This window comes from Dermochelys coriacea, chromosome 9 (genome assembly GCF_009764565.3).
Source record: "Dermochelys coriacea isolate rDerCor1 chromosome 9, rDerCor1.pri.v4, whole genome shotgun sequence".
Lineage (NCBI taxonomy): Eukaryota > Metazoa > Chordata > Testudines > Dermochelyidae > Dermochelys > Dermochelys coriacea.
The window spans coordinates 17,112,283-17,131,324 of NC_050076.1; the positions used below are offsets into that span (position 1 = coordinate 17,112,283).

A 19,042-nucleotide genomic window follows, 5' to 3' on the forward strand; every position below is an offset into this window, starting at 1 on the left:
TAACCCCCTCCCTCCTCCCTTCGATCACAACTTGTAGAGGCAATAAAGTCATTGTTGCTTCACATTCATACATTCTGTATTAATTCATCACACAAATAGGGGGATAACTACCATGGTAGCCCAGGAGGGGTGGTGGAGGAGGGAAGGACAAGGCCACACTGCACTTGAAAAGTTTAAAACTTATTGAATGCCAGCCTTCTGTTACTTGGGCAATCCTCTGGGGTGGAGTGGTTGGGTGGCTGGAGGCCCCCCCACCGTGTTCTTGGGTGTCTTTGTGAGGAGACTATGGAACTTGGGAAGGAGGGCGGTTGGTTACACAGGGGCTGTAGCAGCAGTCTGTGCTCCTGCTGCCTTTCCTGCAGCTCAACCATACGCTGGAGCATATTAGTTTGATCCTCCAGCAGCCTCAGCATTGAATCCTGCCTCCTCTCATCACGCTGCTGCCACCTTTCAGCTTCAGCCCTCTCTTCAGCCCGCCACTTACTCTTTTCAGCCCGCCACCTCTCCTCCCGGTCATTTTGTGCTTTCCTGCACTCTGACATTGTCTACCTCCACGCATTCGTCTGTGCTCTGTCAGTGTGGGAGGACAGCATGAGCTCAGAGAACATTTCATCGCGAGTGCATTTTTTTTCGCCTTCTAATCTTCACTAGCCTCTGGGAAGGAGAAGATCCTGTGATCCTTGAAACACATGCAGCTGGTGGAGGAAAAAAAGGGACAGTGGTATTTTAAAATATACATTTTATAGAACAATGTGTACACTCTTTCACGATAAACCTTGCTGTTAACATTACATACATAGCACATGTGCTTTCATTCCAAGGTCGTATTTTGCCTCCCCCCAGCACGTGGCTAGCCCCTCCCCCCTCCCTGTGGCTAACAGCAGGGAACATTTCTGTTCAGCTACAGGCAAACAGCCAAGCAGGAACGGGCACCTCTGAATGTCCCCTTAAGAAAAGCACCCTATTTCAACCAGGTGACCATGAATAATATCACTCTCCTGAGGATAACACAGAGAGATAAAGAACAAATGTTGTTTGAACACCAGCAAACGTACACTGCAATGCTTTGTTCTTACAATGATTCTCGAGTACGTGCTACTGGCCTGGAGTGGTAAAGTGTCCTACCATGGTGGATGGAATAAGGCTGCCCTCCCCAGAAACCTTTTGCAAAGGCTTTGGGAGTATATCCAGGAGAGCCACGAATGCCAGGGCAAATTAATCATTAAACATGCTGGCTTTTAAACCTTGTATAGTATTTTAAAAGGTACACTCACCAGAGGTCTCTTCTCCACCTGGTGGGTCCGGGAGGCAGCCTTGGGTGGGTTCGGGGGATACTGGCTCCAGGTCCAGGGTGAGAAACAGTTCCTGGCTGTCGGGAAAACCGGTTTCTCCGCTTGCTTGCTGTGAGCTATCTACAACCTCATCATCATCATCTTCCTTGTCCCCAAAACCTGCTTCCGTGTTGCCTCCATCTCCATTGAAGGAGTCAAACAACACGGCTGGAGTAGTGGTGGCTGAACTCCCTAAAATGGCATACAGCTCATCATAGAAGTGGCATGTTTTGGGCTCTGACCCGGAGCAGCCGTTCACCTCTCTGGTTTTCTGGTAGGCTTGCCTCAGCTCCTTCAGATTCACGTGGCACTGCTTCGGGTCCCTGTTATGGCCTCTGTCCTTCATGCCCTGGGAGATTTTGACAAATGTTTTGGCATTTCGAAAACTGGAACGTAGTTCTGATAGCACAGATTCCTCTCCCCATACAGCGATCAGATCCCGTACCTCCCTTTCGGTCCAAGCTGGAGCTCTTTTGCAATTCTGGGACTCCATCATGGTCATCTCTGCTGATGAGCTCTGCATGGTCATCTCTGCTGGTGAGCTCTGCATGGTCACCTGCAGCTTGCCACACTGGCCAAACAGGAAATTGAAATTCAAAAGTTCGCGGGCCTTTTCCTGTCTACCTGGCCAGAGCATCTGAGTTGAGAGTGCTGTCCAGAGCGGTCACAATGGAGCACTCTGGGATAGCTCCCGGAGGCCAATACCATTTAATTGTGTCCACAGTACCCCAAATTCGACCTGGCAAGGCCAAATCCAGCACTAATCCCCTTGTCAGGGGTGAAGTAAGGAAATTAATTTTAAGAGCCCTTTAACTCGAAAAAAAGGGCTTTGTCGTGTGGATGGGTGCAGGGTTAAATTGATTTAACACTGCTAAGTTCAACCTCAACTCCTCGTATAGACCAAGGTTTAGAAAGGTGCAAGCTGTTTTCTTCTCATGGCTTCCTCCTCTTCTCCCCTCCCCTTTTTTGGGGTGTCTTGTGCTTCAAGAGGCTAGTTAAAAACAGTTCTTGCACCCAGAAAAGAACAGTGAGTGCAGCTGTGACTGGACTACATAGGTTCATAGAGTCTTCTCCCCACAACTGGACATTTTTATAATCTGACCCTCAGGGAGCAAGAGGTGGTGATCAGAAGCATTTCTAAGCTTCAGACTTCCAAAAGGATTAATAATGTAAAGCATGGGAGAAATGAAAGGACCTGAGAGTGGCAGGAACTTCTGTCAGGAGAATTGTATGAGAAACTAGTATGTTTTAAAAAACAAAACAAAACAAAGAGGTTGGGCTGAGACAGTATGTGGTGATAAAGGTTTTAATGTATTAATGGAAACTTAATAAACTATTTATTTGACAGAGGAAAAAAAGAGCCAGGTGTTTGTACAAAAAATTGTTACATCTAAGAAAAATACTGCACTACTGTTCCATTAAAGGGATGTTTTCTGTTTCTTATAATCTGTCCCTTCAGGGATTCCTTATTGCTATTAATTAGGGCTCCTGATCAGACCTATTTCCTCCCATTTGTTCCTGGATTGTTTTTTTCTTAAGTAGATACTTCAACAATATCCTTTGTCAACTTTTAATTCAAAAAGCTTCTCTTAGTCGTAATCTGTTTCCAGATACTCAGTTGAAGACCAATAAACCCTACTGTACATCGGTGTATTCTTCTGCTGCATGTTGCAAATCATCTTTCACACAGGTCACAAATGATATTAAATCCAGCCTTGAATCATGATCAGTATTTCATTTACTGAACTAGCAAGTTTGCTTAACATTTATAACTGCAGCATGTTTCCCCTTCTGTAGTGTAAACATTGCTTCTATATATTATGACACTGCAGTTTTCTCTGCTTGTCTTTATCTGGTTGTAACGGCTTTGGTAGATGGATAGGCAGAGGTACATACTGTAAGTCTCTGCCTCCCTTGAGATGAGAATCATACTGGTAAACATAGATGGAGCTAGCAGGCGGACAAGTCTAAGTGAGAGGTGCAGTTATTTATAATGCTGTTTGTTCAGCAGCTGGAGCATTAACTCAAATAACTTGTTTACCAATAACTTTTCTCCCCCTGTTTGTTTCTGAAGTTGCTCAGTCTGGTGATGCTGCTATATATGAACTGAGATAGATTGGTTTGAGATCTAGTGCATTATACCCACTGCAAGCAGAAAAAATGGTTACTCAACTTCTTGTAACTGTTGTTCTTCTAGATGTGATGTTCACATCGATTCCAAGCAGGTGTGCGTGTGCCACATGCATGGTCGTCAGAAACTTTTTCCCTTAGCAGCTCCCATTGGGGCGGCTAGGGAGCCCCCTGGAGTGGCACCTTCATGGCGCTCAATATGTGACCCTGCCGACCCAACCCCCATTCAGTTCCTTATTGCCGGCTACTGTGACAGAGGGAAAGGAGGGTGGGTATTGGAATGGATGTGAACAACACATCTCAAAGAACAACAGTTATAAGAAGGTAACCATTTTTTCTTCTTCGAGTGCTTGTTCACGTTGATTCCAATCAGATGACTTCCAAGCTTTCCCGCACAGCTGGGGTCGGAGTTAAGGAATCACTGATTGGAGAACCACTCTGCTGAAAGCTGCGTCCTCTCTAGCATGCTGGGTGATGGCATAGTGGGTGGTAAACGTGTGCACTGAAGACCAGTTTGCCACTCTGCAGATCTCCTGGATGGGCACCTGGGCCAGGAAAGCGGCAGAAGAGGCTTGAGCTCATGTTGAGTGGGCTGTAATAGCCGGGGCTGGGACCTTGTCTAGGTCATAGCAGGTACGGATGCAGTCCGTGTCCCAGGAAGAAATGTGTTAAGGGGATCAGAAGCCCCTTCATCCAGTCTGCCACTGCTACAAACAGTTGGTTCGACTTCCTGAAAGGCTTTGTGCGCTCAATGTAGAATGCTAGTGCTCTCTGGACATCTAGTGAGTTAAGCCTTTGCTCCTGTGCATTAGCATGCAGCTTGGGATAGAAGACTAGTAGAAAAATGTCTTGGCCAATGTGAAATTGGGATACCACCTTGGGCAGGAAGGCTGGGTGCAGCCTGAGTTGTACTTTGTCCTTATGGAAGACTGCGTAGTGGGGGTTGGAGGTTAGCACTTTTAACTGAGACACCCTCCTGGCTGATGTGATGGTAACCAGGAATGCCACCTTCCACAAGAGATAGAGGGGAACATGTAGCCAGTGGTTCGAATGGGGCCCCCATTAGCCCAGAGAAGACCAGATTGAGATCCCAAGCAGGTACCAACGGTCGGGACTGTGGATATAGCCATTCCATGCCTTTCAGGAAACGGCCCACCATAGGGCTGGTGAATACCGAGCGCCCCAACTCTCTTGGGTGGAACGCCGAAATGGCCACAAGGTGTACCCTGATGGATGATCCCGTTGCTTCAGATTGAATGGTATAGATGCCTGAAGTGGAGGTACGTGACGCTGCTCACACCAGCACGAGAACCTTTTCCACTTAGCTAGGTAAGTGGCCCTGGTGGAAGGTTTCCTGCTACCAAGAAGCACCTCCCTCACCGATTCCATGCACTGAAGCTCTGTTGCTTTAACCATGAAGCTTCCAAGTCATGAGATGGAGGGACTGGAGGTCCGGGTGAAGGAGGTGACCGTGGTCCTGTGTGATCAGATCGGGATAGAGCGGCAGTGTGATCGAGATATCTACTGACAGCTCCAGAAGCATCGTGTACCAATGTTGGCATGACCATGCTAGGGCCAGCAGAATTACCTCCACTTTGTCCCTGTGGATCTTGAGCAGCACCTTGTGGACGAGTGGTATCGGCGAGAAGGCATACATTCGATGGTCTGCCCAGGGTAGCATGAATGCGTCCGAGATAGAGCCCGGACTGTGTTTTTTGGAAGAGTAAAACATTGGACACTTCTTGTTGCTCCTCATGGCAAATAGGTCTATCCGAGGGAACCCCCACCTTTGGAAGACGGAATGTTTGATGTCCGGATGGATGGACCTGTCTGTTACTAGGGTCATGGAGGGTTGAGGGGTGCTGAATGGGACTCCTTCACGGACAACGCGAGGGTCTAGCCACTAGCAAAGGGATTCTAGAACTCACTCCGGTACTGTCACTCCTGGGCCCAAGCTGTCTCAACCTGGGCGATAAGTTGAAGCGAGCCATGCCTGGAGCACCCTGAGCGTCAGTCTGGCATGCCATCTGACCAAGGAGACTCCAGCATCCCCTTGCAGTTGTGGTGGTATACCACCTGAGAGTCTGGATAATATCTGTCATTGTTAGAAATCTGGACTCTAGCAGAATTGCTCTGGCCTGTACCGATGAATTCTATTCTTTGGGTTGGTGAAAGCATGGACCTGTTCACTTTGAGGAGGAGTCCAAGTCTCAAAGGTGTCTCTGACTAACCGGACTTGGGACTCCACCTGTTCCTTGGAGCACCCCCGCAGCAGCCAGTCGTTTGAGGTAGGGATACACCTCTACCTGCCTCTTTCAGAGAAAGGCCACAACCACCAACATGCACTTGGTGAACACTCGGGGGGCTGTCGATAGATCAAATGGGAGCACCATGAAGTGGTAGTGTTTGTGGCCGACCACAAACCTCAGGAAACGTCAGTGGGCTGGACAAATGGCTATATGAAAGTATGCATCTTTCATGTCAAGGGTGGCATACCAGTCTCCCGGATCCAGGGAAGGTATGATTGTGCTCAGGGAGACCATGTGGAACTTTAACTTCACCATGAACTGGTTGAGTTCTCTTAGGTCTAGAATGGGTCTGAGACCTCCCTTTGCCTTGGAGACAAGGAAGTATTTGGAGTAGAATCCCTTGCTCCTTAGCTCCTGAGGAACCTCCTCCACTGCCCCTATGGCAAGGAGCGATTGCACCCCTTGAACAAGGAGTTGATCATGGGAAGGGTCCCTGAAGAGAGATGGGGCAAGGGGGTGGGAGGGGAGGAGCTGAACTGGAAAGAATATCCCACTTCTACCTTGTGAAGCACCCAGTGGTCCAATGTTATTTGCGACCAAGCACGGTAGAAGTGGGACAGACGATTCAGGAAGCACGGGACAGGATCCAGGATATTGGCGAGCACGCCGTCCTCGGGCTTCCCTTCAAAATCTTTGTTTGGAGCCCAACGATGGCTTGGTCGGGCCCTGATCCTGCCCTGAAGGTGGGTTTGAAGGCTCGTGCCTGTAATTTCTGCCCCTTTGCCTATAAAAATCCTGCCTCGGCTAAGGATGATATGGGTGTTGCTGTTGCTTAAAGTGCTTGCATTGGGTTGCAGGGATGTGCATCCCCAACGACTTAATGGTTACCCTGGAATATTTCAAGCTGTGTAGCTTGGAGTCAGTCTGCTCCAAAAAAAGCCCTGCACCCTCAAAGGGAAGGTCCTGCAGGGTTTGCTGCACTTCCGGGGGTAGCCCAGATGCATGGAACCAGGGTGTTTGTCGCATGGCTATTCCAGAGGAGCAGGTATGGGTGGCCAAATCTGCCAAGTTCAGGGTCGCCTGCAGACTGATCCGTGCAACCACTTTCCCTTCCTTGACTATAGTGGAGAATTCCATTCTGGAGTCTGCTGGGATCATATCTTTGAACTTCAACATGGCGGTCCATGAATTGAAGTAGTACCTATTGAGGATAGCCTGCTGATTGGCTATCCTCAGTTGTAGCCTGCCCGTGACATGGACCTTTCTGCTGAAGAGGCCAATCCTTTTTGCCTCCTTGGACTTGGGCGCTGGCCCTTGCTGTCCTTGATGCTCCTTCTTGTTGACTGCCAACACAACTCTCAAGCATGACTGTGGGTGTGAGAACAAATACTCATGTCCCTTGGAAGGGACGAAGTATTTACACTCAACGCCTCTAGCAGTTAGCAGGATCAAGGCTGGAGTCTGCCAAAGAGGTTTTTATGTTGTTCTGCACAGTCTTGATTAGGGGCAGAGCCAGCCGTGATGGACCTTTTGGGGGCGAGAATGGGGTTCTTGGTCTCGACAATCTTCTCTGCTTGCAACCCTATGTTGCGGGTGATTCGCCTGAGGAGGTCTTGGTGCACCCTGTGATCTATTGGAGGTGGCCCCGAAGCTGACGCCCCGCTACAGCTTTGTCTGGGGAAGAAGACGAGGTGGCTAGTGGAGGTATTGGGTCCTCCTGTTCCTCTAAGTCTCTGACCTCCTCTTGGTCAGTACAGACTGTTGTGGCCACTACAGTAGATACCTGGGGCTGGTCCTGTGGTGGAGATGTCTCGGCCACAACCTGAGGTTAAGGGCTTGGGACTGGTGGCTGGAATCCAATGATGGAGACCAGTAGTGCGTGTCCAGTGCCGGCGAAGGCGGACGAAGACCTGGTGCCATAGGTTGGTGCCGATCATTTGCTGGCGTGGGGGATCGATATCAGTCTGACCGCGGTGTCAGAGAGGTGGGGCATCACATCACTGGTGCTGGTGAGTCTGTTGCCAGGCTTGGTGCCAGGAAGCAGCGCCACAGCGAGGGCAAGCGATGCCAAGGATGGTGCTGAGCCAGGGACTGGGAGCACCGTATCATAGTGGGCTTGCCTCTAGATGGTACCAGCATCATTGGCACCAGAGGCTTGTTCCTTTAAAGCTGGGGGCTGTGCCACCATCGTCTTTATCAAGTCCCTGGCGGCTTCAAAAGTGTCCAGGGTAGAGGGTGGCTCTGTCACCTAGCACTGGCCAACTGGCAGGTAGAGGGACAGCAGAGGACTGCACAGAAGACAGCTGGGGGCACAGCGAAAAACAGGGCAGGTGTGAGAGAGGCATTGAATGTGAGCAGGAGAGAGAGAAATAGCTGTTAGGGCATTGGTCTTTAAGTCCGTTCAGCTGCTTAGGTGCCTTATTTTAAGAGAGGGTTCACAGCTGAAGGCCCCAAATAGAGGGAGGTGTCTGTCTCTGGTCTGTCAGCAGCATAAGTGCCTAAACCCCTCTCCTCAACAATTCACTCCTGGTTAACTTCAGTAGCTCCCCACTCAGCTGGCTGGCTTGTGAAAAATCCCTTCTGTAGGTGCTTAACTCTTCCTGTGTATTGTACGGGTGAGCCAAGGTACCTCACTTGGGGCTCAAAATTCCACTGAGTGGCAGGTTGCCTAGGATTGAGGCATTGCAATACTGAGTGTGGCAATACCTAAGGATCTGCCCCATGTGCCTTCCCCCCCCCCATCTTGTAAAATAAGGATAATGACATTTATGATCTTTTGTGAAGTGGTTTGATTGGCTCTGAAACATGACATAAGTGCACAGTACTCTTTTTTCTTTTCCCCACCCCTCTCTACTTGAGACTTATATGGGAATTATTTGCATGATGTTCATTACCAACCCTAACACTTTTTCTGAAGTTCTTTGCAGGGGGAATAAATGTTTTATGAAATCTTTTTTTCCACTAACTAATCATAAGTTCAGCACTAATGACCACTGAATCAACCGATGGAATAATGGACTGTATACACAATCAGGAGCTATACCTTTTTGTTTTCATGTTTGTTCAGTTGCTACATTGGATGATTTTATTCATAATGTTTTTTATTAAGTAAAGCAAGAAGCAACTGTGAAATTATACCAGCTGCTACAGGAAGTCTATTGAAAACAGACTCAAGAGATCATTTGCATTGCTTGGGTTATTTTGTCCTGCTCTGTCTGTAAATGAGAAAGCTATAGTATAACTCTGTGTACAATACAGTCTTGCACCATTTTATGCCATTCTCCTCACAAACTTTTCAAGGCACATGATCAAAATCAATGATAAACTGAGTTCAGCACTAAAGCACATACATACCAATTCTGAAATAAAAATGTGCACAGCAAGAAAACAAATTTTGACTTCCAAGTATTTTACAAAGGATGATTCGTACATCTTCACAATGCCCCTGTATGGCAGGTAAATAACTACTATATTACTCTCATGTTGCAGAGAGGTTAAGACTCAAATTCTCCTTCAGTCATATGACTTGGAATGGAGGTGCAAGTCATTCCTCCAACTTGCAATGGTGTTGGATAGGTTGACAGAGAAGAACTTGGCCCTATGGGTTTGACTGGTGCCATAGAATGAGTCAGTATCAAAGTTGGGATTAGAATACAGGGGTTTCTAGTTCCCAGTTCTATACATTGAATAGAAATGATCCCCTTTGTTCTAGATTCATAAGGTTTGACAGCTGCTTTAAATAGTAATGTACCATATGGATGAAAAATGTTGAACACAAAAGCCTATAGTTCAGTTCTTAATGCCAGCAATGGAGATGGAAACCCTTTAATTTAAAAAAACCCACAAAACATAATGCTACAATATTCACTGATAATCCAAAATATTACAGCCTAGAGTAGCATTACTAGATTTTATTTTGTTGGATCATAACTAACTGTAGAAAGACTCTCCTACATTGTATGGTTGATAAATATTCCTCAATAAGGACAGCATAAGTGAGAGTTTATAGTTCCAAGTAGACCAAGATCACAGAGGGCTGCAAATGATATGGGGGACTGAGGGGTGTGTGTGTGTGAGAGAGAGAGTGTGAGACAGAGAGAGAGCACTCCTTAGCTTGAAGTAATAATAGCAACTTAATGCATGGTTTCCATCATACAGAGGGGGTTACAGTTTTGTCTAATAGTTTTCAGCACCATACTATAAAAATTGTTCCAGCACCTCTGCAAGTGTTTCTGGGGTTGCTGTTAAGATGTATTAAAAGGCATCAGATATGAAACTCAAGTCAACCAAGTAATTAGGACTTGTTAAAAAAGCCCCACTAGCAACCAAACAGGCTGCCTCCAAGAGAAATGGGCTTTGGAACTAATCTCTGACCAATTATAAAGCAACATTCACTGACTGTCCTTCATCAAAGGTGGAGGCAGAGTGGCTGAGGTGCAACTAAATTTGCAACAAGTTTATCTGTATTTTAGCATAATATGGTAAAATGTATGATAAATAACTTAGCTGTCTCAGGAGGCAAGTAAAGACAGCTGGATTATGAATTTGTAGGTTCAGGGAGTCAGCACGTTGTATTCCTACAGCATCTCTGCCATTAGGCTCTTTCCCTAATCAGACATAAAAAAGGCTCCTGGCTAAAGTGTAATTTACCAGTCATTTGAGTCATTCCCCTTCCCCTTTGTCTCTCCTTGAAGCTACATTACCCTCTATGGATCTAATCTAACTCCCATGGACTTCACTAGAAGTTGGATCAGGCCTCAACTGGGGCAATAACAAACTTTTTAATATTTAAAACACTTGTATGAGAATCTGAGATACACATCACAGGATGGTCACAGTCCCATTTGTCTAATATGTATTAAAATTCTACTAAATTTCTAGTAATCATATATTTGCTCAGTTTCCACAGCTACTAGTAGCCTCCTCCCCACTGCCATACTCTAATGCATACAATACAGATTTGAGAATGAGTTGATTGAATATTTGAGTCTTGTATACATTACCAGATAAAGAGCTGAAAAAAATTAATGTACACTAGTTGATAGAGAAATTAAGTTGAAAATTCTAGTCTACCCTGTACCCAGAGCAGGTTTCAGTATAACATCTCCTCTATATGTTGACCTGCATAGTTTTCTGCTTAAGTTTAAAATTTTTAATAATTTATTTTCAAAATTGGTTAAACCAATGGTAATCACATTTTATCAGAAAAGAGTAACTATTACACTTGTTATATGGCTATAGGGAGAAAAATCAATGAGACCACTAAAATTGTATTGCAATAAGGAAATTTTAATAGAGTAACTGTTTAAATGTTCCACTAATATAAATAAAATTGTTCCCATTAAAGTCATCCTACTAGACAGGCATATAAGTTACGAAGTTTAAGTCAAAACCGGTAAGGGGAGTAGAAGCAACTTACTCTGAAATACTTTGATTTAAAAAGTAGCCGCATATCTTAAGAGAACTGAATGCTGATCAGTACCTTTATTATGTCCATATCTCTATTTGTACCCTGTGTCTGTTTTGGAAGTGTGTATGCAAAATGTCACATGTCCACTGATCCTTTTTTTTTTTTTTAGTTGTTGCTGGCATATCAAATTGTAGCCACTCATTTCCTATCTAACCCTAAAATAATTTATAAGTAGTGCAGTGAATTTAGTATTTGTGGAAATGTCTAATAGAACTGGGCAATGAAATGCTTTGTGTCACTGAACAGCTCCCAACAATAGTGCACCCTTTCTCATGTTACCCTGTCACTGTGTCTCAGAGTTGATCACTGCAAATTTAGGGTTAAGGGTAAGCGGGGGTTCATGGTGTACATGAGCTGGATGTTCCATCCACTTCACAAGTTCTTTTTTAAAGGTGATATGTGAACCAATAAAGTTTGGGAGCCAGTGGATTAGAGGATAGTTCCATTTCCATGCCTAGTTAAGCTATGAACTCTCCTGCCCCAGGGTTGGTATGGGTTTTGAGATCTAGACACCCGTCTACTAGGAAATGGACTTCCACCACAAGCTCATTTCAAATAAGTCACTGCACAGACAGCAGGTGACAGCTTTACTAAATAGGTATTTAATATTATTCCAATTTAGAATGATTAAATGTAATATTCAACAGGATTGTTAAGAGGTAATTTCATTTTAGCTGGGGAACTAGAGCTGTAATACATTGCCCTAAAGGCTTCAAACTGGGGGAGCCCAATTGTTTTTTACTTGGAAAAATGCTGGACCTTATTTTCAAATATTAGTTAAACCATCTTCAGCTTCTGTATTACACACTTTTTTTTTTTACCTCAGGTTCTGTTCTCCAGGCTTTTAAAAACTAGAGAGGCCAAATGTCAGTCTTACTTGATTTTAACTCACTGAAATCAATGGGAGTTTCACTGAATAAAGACAAGATTTAGCTTCAGCGTCGACTACAAAATGGTTTTACCACCCTGCATTTTACAGTAAAATCAAGGGTTCCGTGCTGTTCTTGCTCATCTGAAAGGAGGATGTACGTCTACCATTTTATGTATGATAATATTGGGTGTTTAGGGTGGTACTGAGCTACATCACAGAACCAAATAGCTAGAGTGTTGTACACAAAGGATTGCAGTTCAGTTCCTAATGCTAGCAACAGAGATTGGAACTGCAAGCATGGTAGATTTTAGCTTCTGCCTGAAGGCAGTGTGGTGTTCAAAATAATTGCTAAACTGAGTGGAGAGAAGAGTTTTGAGCCAGTGTACTATTCCATTACACATGCACATCTTAATAAGGTAGTGGATGGGAGTGACGGATCTGTTAAAACAAGTCACTGTAATCAGCAATAACACACGTCAAAGTTTGCCAGGGAACAGGTTAATAAAAATATCTTCCGTATTAATAGAAAAATGCATAACAGATCCAATCTCTGTTCCCCATACAATAAATATTTAGAAGTAGGAAGCAAATCAGACCTTATCAATGCACACATAAAATGTATATATTTGCACAACCAGAAAAATTAACATCTTCATTCAAAACACTGATGATGGAAAAGAGCAATTCAAGGAAAAAAAAGATGTCAACTACTGAAAATTCAAGCAATATCTAGCATTCTTTCCTCACAGTGGTGTCAGGGAGGAATAATATCTGTATTCACTATTTCAATTTCAGTCTGAAATTGAACAATTCAGAGGAATTATGTCAAATCTTAACATTTTTTAAATGCTTATATAACTAAACAAAACGTCCTCCAACAGTCTAGCAAATAAGAGATGTGTGAAACAAACTGAACATTCAAATTGCTTCAGGAGTTTTAAAAACAATTCGATCTTGGTTGTCTTTTGAATTAGCTTTTTTGTTATCTGTACTTCTGAACAGGTGAATACTCTCAAGCAGTGCCTACTCCTCAGTTAATACAGTACTCCAGTTTCTGAATACAGAAAATGTTAAGATTAACATTAAGGCATAGAGACAGCTATGTTGTTATCTGCTTTTGTTTAATAAAGGATCAATTTACTCATTCAAATGCATGGAATGTTGGCAGGAAACTAAAGCTCCTGGGATAAATCTACCAATCACGTACAGATTCTGTGAGGTCCTCCATCTTGCATTTCTCTAACAAACACACCCTGAAATGGCTTCAATTATACAAATTGAAATTTGGATAAAACTTCTAAATAATAAGTAACAGTTAAAATAAAAAGGGTTGCTTTATTTTAAAAGCATGTACAGAATAATTTCTTCTTGAATTATGATGGCGAGGGAAGAGAGGGGGAAAAGACGACAGCCAGAGTTTCCAAACTGCTGTTCCCTTTACCTCCTCGAGATGACACCTTTCTCTGAACCAGATGTACAAAACAATTTGGATTTCTTAAGTTGGTGGAACACAATTTGTACACAACTGAAAACACTGCAGCCAAATAAGCACTACCAGCTTGTATGTCTTTAGCAAAATACTTTAAAATTACCTTCTGCTAAAACTAGTTGTCTTAAAGTTCTCTCTTACAATTTTATAAAAATCAGGAAGAATGTCAAGAGAGCCATCAGCTAAGAAGTGCTTTACTTAACTAGCTATCAAATGAATATACTAGGAATAATCTGAGATTTGGTCATTCAACTTTTACCATTTTACAAAGCTATTTTGAATAGGCTATACTTACTGAAAAGTTATGCAAGTATCAGAAAATGACAATAGGGAAACTATGTTCTTCAGTATGTTTGAGGACTATCTAGTCAAATCCTAGGATCTGACAGAAAACTTGTCAAATTGACAACTTTTTTGTAAATGTAGTATTAATGACTTCAGATTGTACCAAGTAATCAAGCTAATAGTTTTTAAAAAATGAAGATACTAGATATAAAACTGTTTGGATAACATGTATTTCAGCAAACAAATGGAAAGAATGTTACTGTAACTATATTTTGGTGATCAGCCAATGAAGAAAATCCAATTGTTTTGCACATATTCAGTCTCAAAACTACAGCGAGTTAGGATTTTTCATGTAAAGACCTAGTTTCTTCTTCTTCCTCCTCCTCCTCCTCCTCCTCTTCCTCCTCCTCCTCCTCACAATCTCCTTCATCTGTTTGCTGTTCAAGTTCCTCCTTTGTGATCATTTCAAAATCATTTCCATTTCCACTACTATGCTGGGATCTGTCATCCTCTCGCCTATCACTGTCTGTGTCTGAATGCCGCTCTCCTCCAGAGCCTTCTGCTCCCGAGTTTCCTGTTGCTTCGACTTTTCCATCCTCATCTTCCTTTTTCTCACTATCTGATTTCTCCTCACCGTCAGACTTCAGCTGCTTTTTGGACTCTGATTTCTCGTCTTTCCTTGAGTCTGCTTTTGGTCCCTTATAGTCGTGTGTGTACAAGGGCCTGAAGGAGTCAATGAAACCCACGTCTGCTGTCAGATTTGGCAAAAACCAGAAATGATGCCTTCCTCCAGTTATCAGCCAAATAATAAGGAAGAGGATGCAGCGGGCTGTGAGGAGAGAAAGCCCAAATATTGTATATAAATATTTACAACATATAACAACTGTGTTTATTAGCTGCCTCTCCCCTGCTGCTGCACTCAAAATCAAGTTGTGGACAGACAAAACACGAAAAATACAAATGAAACCAAATTCCTGGGCTGGAAGGATGGGTCTAACAGCATGTTCTGATACTTAATGGTGGTGATTGAGAAGTAAGCAAGGGGGAGAATTAAAAGGTGCCATCCTTCAACCCCCTCCCAAAAATAAAAGTCTGATATAAAAGTTTGATGATAAAAGTTAGAAACAGTAAAGAGCTAATAGACAGAAAAGTCTATTCCCTTGCAATGGGATATGATCATTTGATCTTAGCCGAAGACCAAGTTTTCTCTATTAGTTTGTAAATCTCCATGAAAAATAGGAGGGTCAATGATCTCCCATCTGCATTTTAAGCATTGTTTTGCTCAGCTACACACCATACAAATCAAAAAGAAAGCTCGATTACCTGCATCCAGCTCCTCAAAGGTAGTTAGGCTCCTAACTTCCACTGATTTCAGATTTGAGGATCTGGGCCCAAATCCTTAATAGGTGAGCCACGTTCTCAGTTTTATTTCTTTTGCAAGTGCCTATGTGTTAGTCCTGAACTATTCCTTAAGGGCACTGCATCTAATTCTGTCTAGAAGAAAGGCAGGTGGCCAAAATGCAGGCCTCTGATATCAAGATGCAACACATACCTGAATGTGACTTAAGTGGTTTTCCTTTCCTTTGTATTCTAGCTACAAGCAATGCTCATAAGTTTATAAGTAACACACTGTTTCTAGGTCAGGTGATTCCACCTCTGCCCAAAGCCTGAACTGGCTTTTCAGGAGGAAGCACACATTCTCTGACCAACAAGAAGCACTGCCTCTAATTTGTAGATTATGGTCCTTTCCCCCTCCCTGTTGTCTCAAACTTTTTCTCTTCATCCTAGCCACTGTTTCTCCTCCAGTTTAAATACCCCACCACCTTGGGCACCTTTCTCATCTCCCAATCTTAATAACACATCTCACATTAGATAGCAGCAGCAGCACCACTAGTGCCTAAAACAAGAGTGAAGCAGCACGAGAGGTCAAACATGAACCATGGACCAGAGAGCTCTGATAGGAGAGAGTGCTTGTGTTGTCCTAAGGACTATGATCTCCACTATGCAAGATCAAGATTGCATGTGCTAGTGTAAGCCTGCAGCCTGAAATGGACCCTGCGGAACACTTTTTTCCAATGCCACAATAGTGACATTTAGTGGCCATTAAGGAACTACTCACATAAGATTAGTCTATGGCAGTGGTCCCCAAACTTTTCCTCTCGTAACGCACCCCTTTACCAGTAATGGAATGTGTCCATGCTCCCCTGGCCAAGAGCAGGGCTGTGGTGGAGAGGTCAAGCCGGTTTGTGTGTGTGTGGGAGGGGTGTTAAACTGTGGTGTGGGGAGTCAAGCTGGGGGAGGGAGCAAAGCTGTGGACGGGAGCGGAGCTGAGGGCAGAGTGGGGCTGGGCAGCACTTCCTCCCCTATGGGAGTTGGCCTATGCCCCCCCAGATATTCCTCCATGCTCCCCAAAGAGGTGCATGCCTCACAGGTTGGGGACCACTGGTCTATGGCTATTTTAAATAGGAGTAAAATTTTCAAAAGTGAAGTTGACAGATTTAGGAGCCTAAGTACTTATTCCACTTTTACAGATTAGATAGGGTTCTAAGTCACTTAGACATGTCTGAAAATTTTACTCTACTTGTCCTCTTCAGGTAACTTCTATTGATAAACAAATGACACTTACCAACAGCAAGGAGGAGAATACTGGCTACGAAACAGCCTGCGCCTACACTGAGGTAATAAACACCTACTCGCATCTCTGCAGGCCAAAGCGGGAAGAGAGTAGCAGCTATAACCGCAATCACTAAAAATGAAGATAAGAATTTGAGAAACATGGATAAGTTACCAATTAAAGGGCAATAGCGGTCTGGGGTTGTTGCCTGTAGTAATGTTTGTACAGTACTTTGAATAGGCATTCCCATCATTTGATTGCCATTCAGAAACAGAGTAAGATTTCTCTTGGCCCACAAATACACATATATAAATGACCAGCTTAGGCCATAAAAACCCAGTAGAACAGGCTTAAGTTTGGAGAGCAAGTGAATATCCCCACCCTTTCATTTTTTGCTTGTTTTTCAGTCCCCACCCTCGCCCCCCTTGTCTTCCATAGAGTTGTGCGGTTTCTGTCCTCCTGCTATTTGTTGAAAGATTGCGTAATCACATAACTGGCTCCCAACACCACTTTAGAAGCTAAGCACATTACCTTTCAAAGCCCTAAATATATCATGGTCATATAAATTATATCATCTCCTTAGAGAACTGTACTGATGGAGAAATGATATGAACATGGAACTGGGAGCCAGCAACTTCTACATTCTAATGCCAGCTCTGACACTGACTTACCCATGTGGCCTTGCCTTGGCAAGTCACTTCACCTCTCTGCCTCAGTTTTCCTCATCTTATAATTGGAATAAACAATATTTACCTGCCTCAGAGAGGGTTTGAAAAGATGATCTATATAATTCTCAAGATAAAAGCACCATATAAGTAGTAAGTATTCCCTGGTAAGTGTAGACAGAACCCAATATACAAAGTATACTGTATACTACAGCCCCACCAGTTGTAGCATGGTTAGGCCCTTTATATACTGATCAAAAATATTTATCCATCTACCTTAGGTATTCCCAAGGTGCCCATCACCATAGTGGTTAGGCATAACGTGTCAACATGATTCTCTAGAAAGGTGCTACCATGATTTCTAAACTCAGGGAAGTTGGATGCCTTTTAGGCCCTAACTTTTTCCATTTCCCCATTACACAGCAGCATCTAAGGAAGAATAATACACCTGTGTTTAAACATTAATATTGGTCTAGACCTTAAAAAAAAATTGCTTGGGCCAATGATCTACATAAATAATACTGGGAGGTGGAAGGGAAAGGGTATCAATTGTGAGTGTTCAGTACCTATTAAGGACACAATCTATTAGTGCTAAGTAATTGAAATCTACAGATCAGTTAGCAGGTGTAACTGTAAGCAAGGTGTAAATTGATAAAAATGTTAATTCTGTGTCTGAATATGAGAGAATAAAAAGGAGCCTCGCTATTCTGAGGTTTTTACTGCATGCACCTTTTCTCTCATTGGTACCAAGGCTGAAGCAGGTATCAAATTAGAGCAAAGTGTAAACACTAAAAGGTTTGTCCATGGGAAAGTAACAGGTGTCTTAAGGAACAGATATGCCTGTTTGGTACTATAGCCTATACTACACATTAACATCCATTCTTACTTACCAAGAACAAGTCCCATGGCAAATGTTTTAAAATGAACTGGGTCATAGATCCACACATACACCTGCAGTAAGAATAATCAGGTTAAAATTAACAAAATTGTATTCCAAACTAAAGATCTTTGGTAAGAGCTTTCAGATTAGTTTCTTCATCTGCATGTTTCTGTATTACCATATTACTCTAGTACTATGTTACATTCACCACCAGGTGCCACTCTGCCCTCCAAGTCAGCAATGAACTACGGTACAGCATTGTGGTGAGGGGGCACTGTATTGCTGGAAGTTCTGTATTTTTGGATGAGACATGAAGCCAAGGTCTATGTCAATTCTGCTCAGTGAAGTAGCTGCAGAAGCAGATATATAATCTTGTGACTACCACCCCTTTAAACCTACACAAATTGCCTCAGCAATGCACTGACCCTTAATCTGACTCAGTGAGCAGAAGGCCTAAGCATAATACTTTTATTGGAGAAGGATGTATAATACAAATATTACACTGGTGCCATATCTTGTCAGGCACAAGGATGAAGGCTGGGAGCTTCCAGCATCTGATAGATGCTCTTATTAGGATATATTGCTCATACCCTGGTGTGTGTTGGTGCCTTTATTTAAAATATTTTAATGATTTTAATGACGACTTCTTAGTATTATTTACTCCCGAGGGCATTCTGTGCCAAAAAATTAAAAATTCTACGCACAGTATTTTCAAATTCTGCAAATTTTATTTGTCAAATAAATGTGGAGGTTCCAGCATGGTATTGGGGAGCACAGGCCCCTGGCTGCACAGAGGTGGGAGATCACCGTGCAGCTCTCACCTGCGGACACAAACTCAGCAGTCTTTCAGAGTGGTAGCCGTGTTAGTCTGTATCAGAAAAAAGAATGAGAAGTACTTGTGGCACCTTAGAGACTAACAAATTTATTTGAGCATAAGCTTTTGTGGGCTAAAGCCCACTTCATCAGATGCATGCAGTGGAAAATACAATAGGAAGATATATATATTGTGACAAAGCTCTGTCCTTGCCTCCGTGGGTCCCGCGTTTCCTGGCAGATTT

The 19,042-nt window shown here is 43.4% G+C and overlaps 1 protein-coding gene across 2 annotated transcripts in view; it reads right to left on the bottom strand.

The window, feature by feature from the left end:
* Nucleotides 1-10,978: 10,978 nt before the first annotated feature.
* The window catches only part of SEC62 (SEC62 homolog, preprotein translocation factor), a 39,081-nt gene continuing 31,017 nt past the window's right edge, over nucleotides 10,979-19,042 (bottom strand). For both annotated transcript variants that reach the window (XM_038415306.2, XM_043492321.1), the window contains 3 exons: nucleotides 17,995-18,055; nucleotides 16,452-16,571; nucleotides 10,979-14,654 (listed from right to left, as the gene is read on the bottom strand). In XM_038415306.2, coding sequence (XP_038271234.1) covers nucleotides 14,164-14,654; nucleotides 16,452-16,571; nucleotides 17,995-18,055 — 672 coding nt within the window. In that variant the 3' untranslated portion in view covers nucleotides 10,979-14,163. The remainder of the gene's footprint in view (nucleotides 14,655-16,451; nucleotides 16,572-17,994; nucleotides 18,056-19,042) is intronic.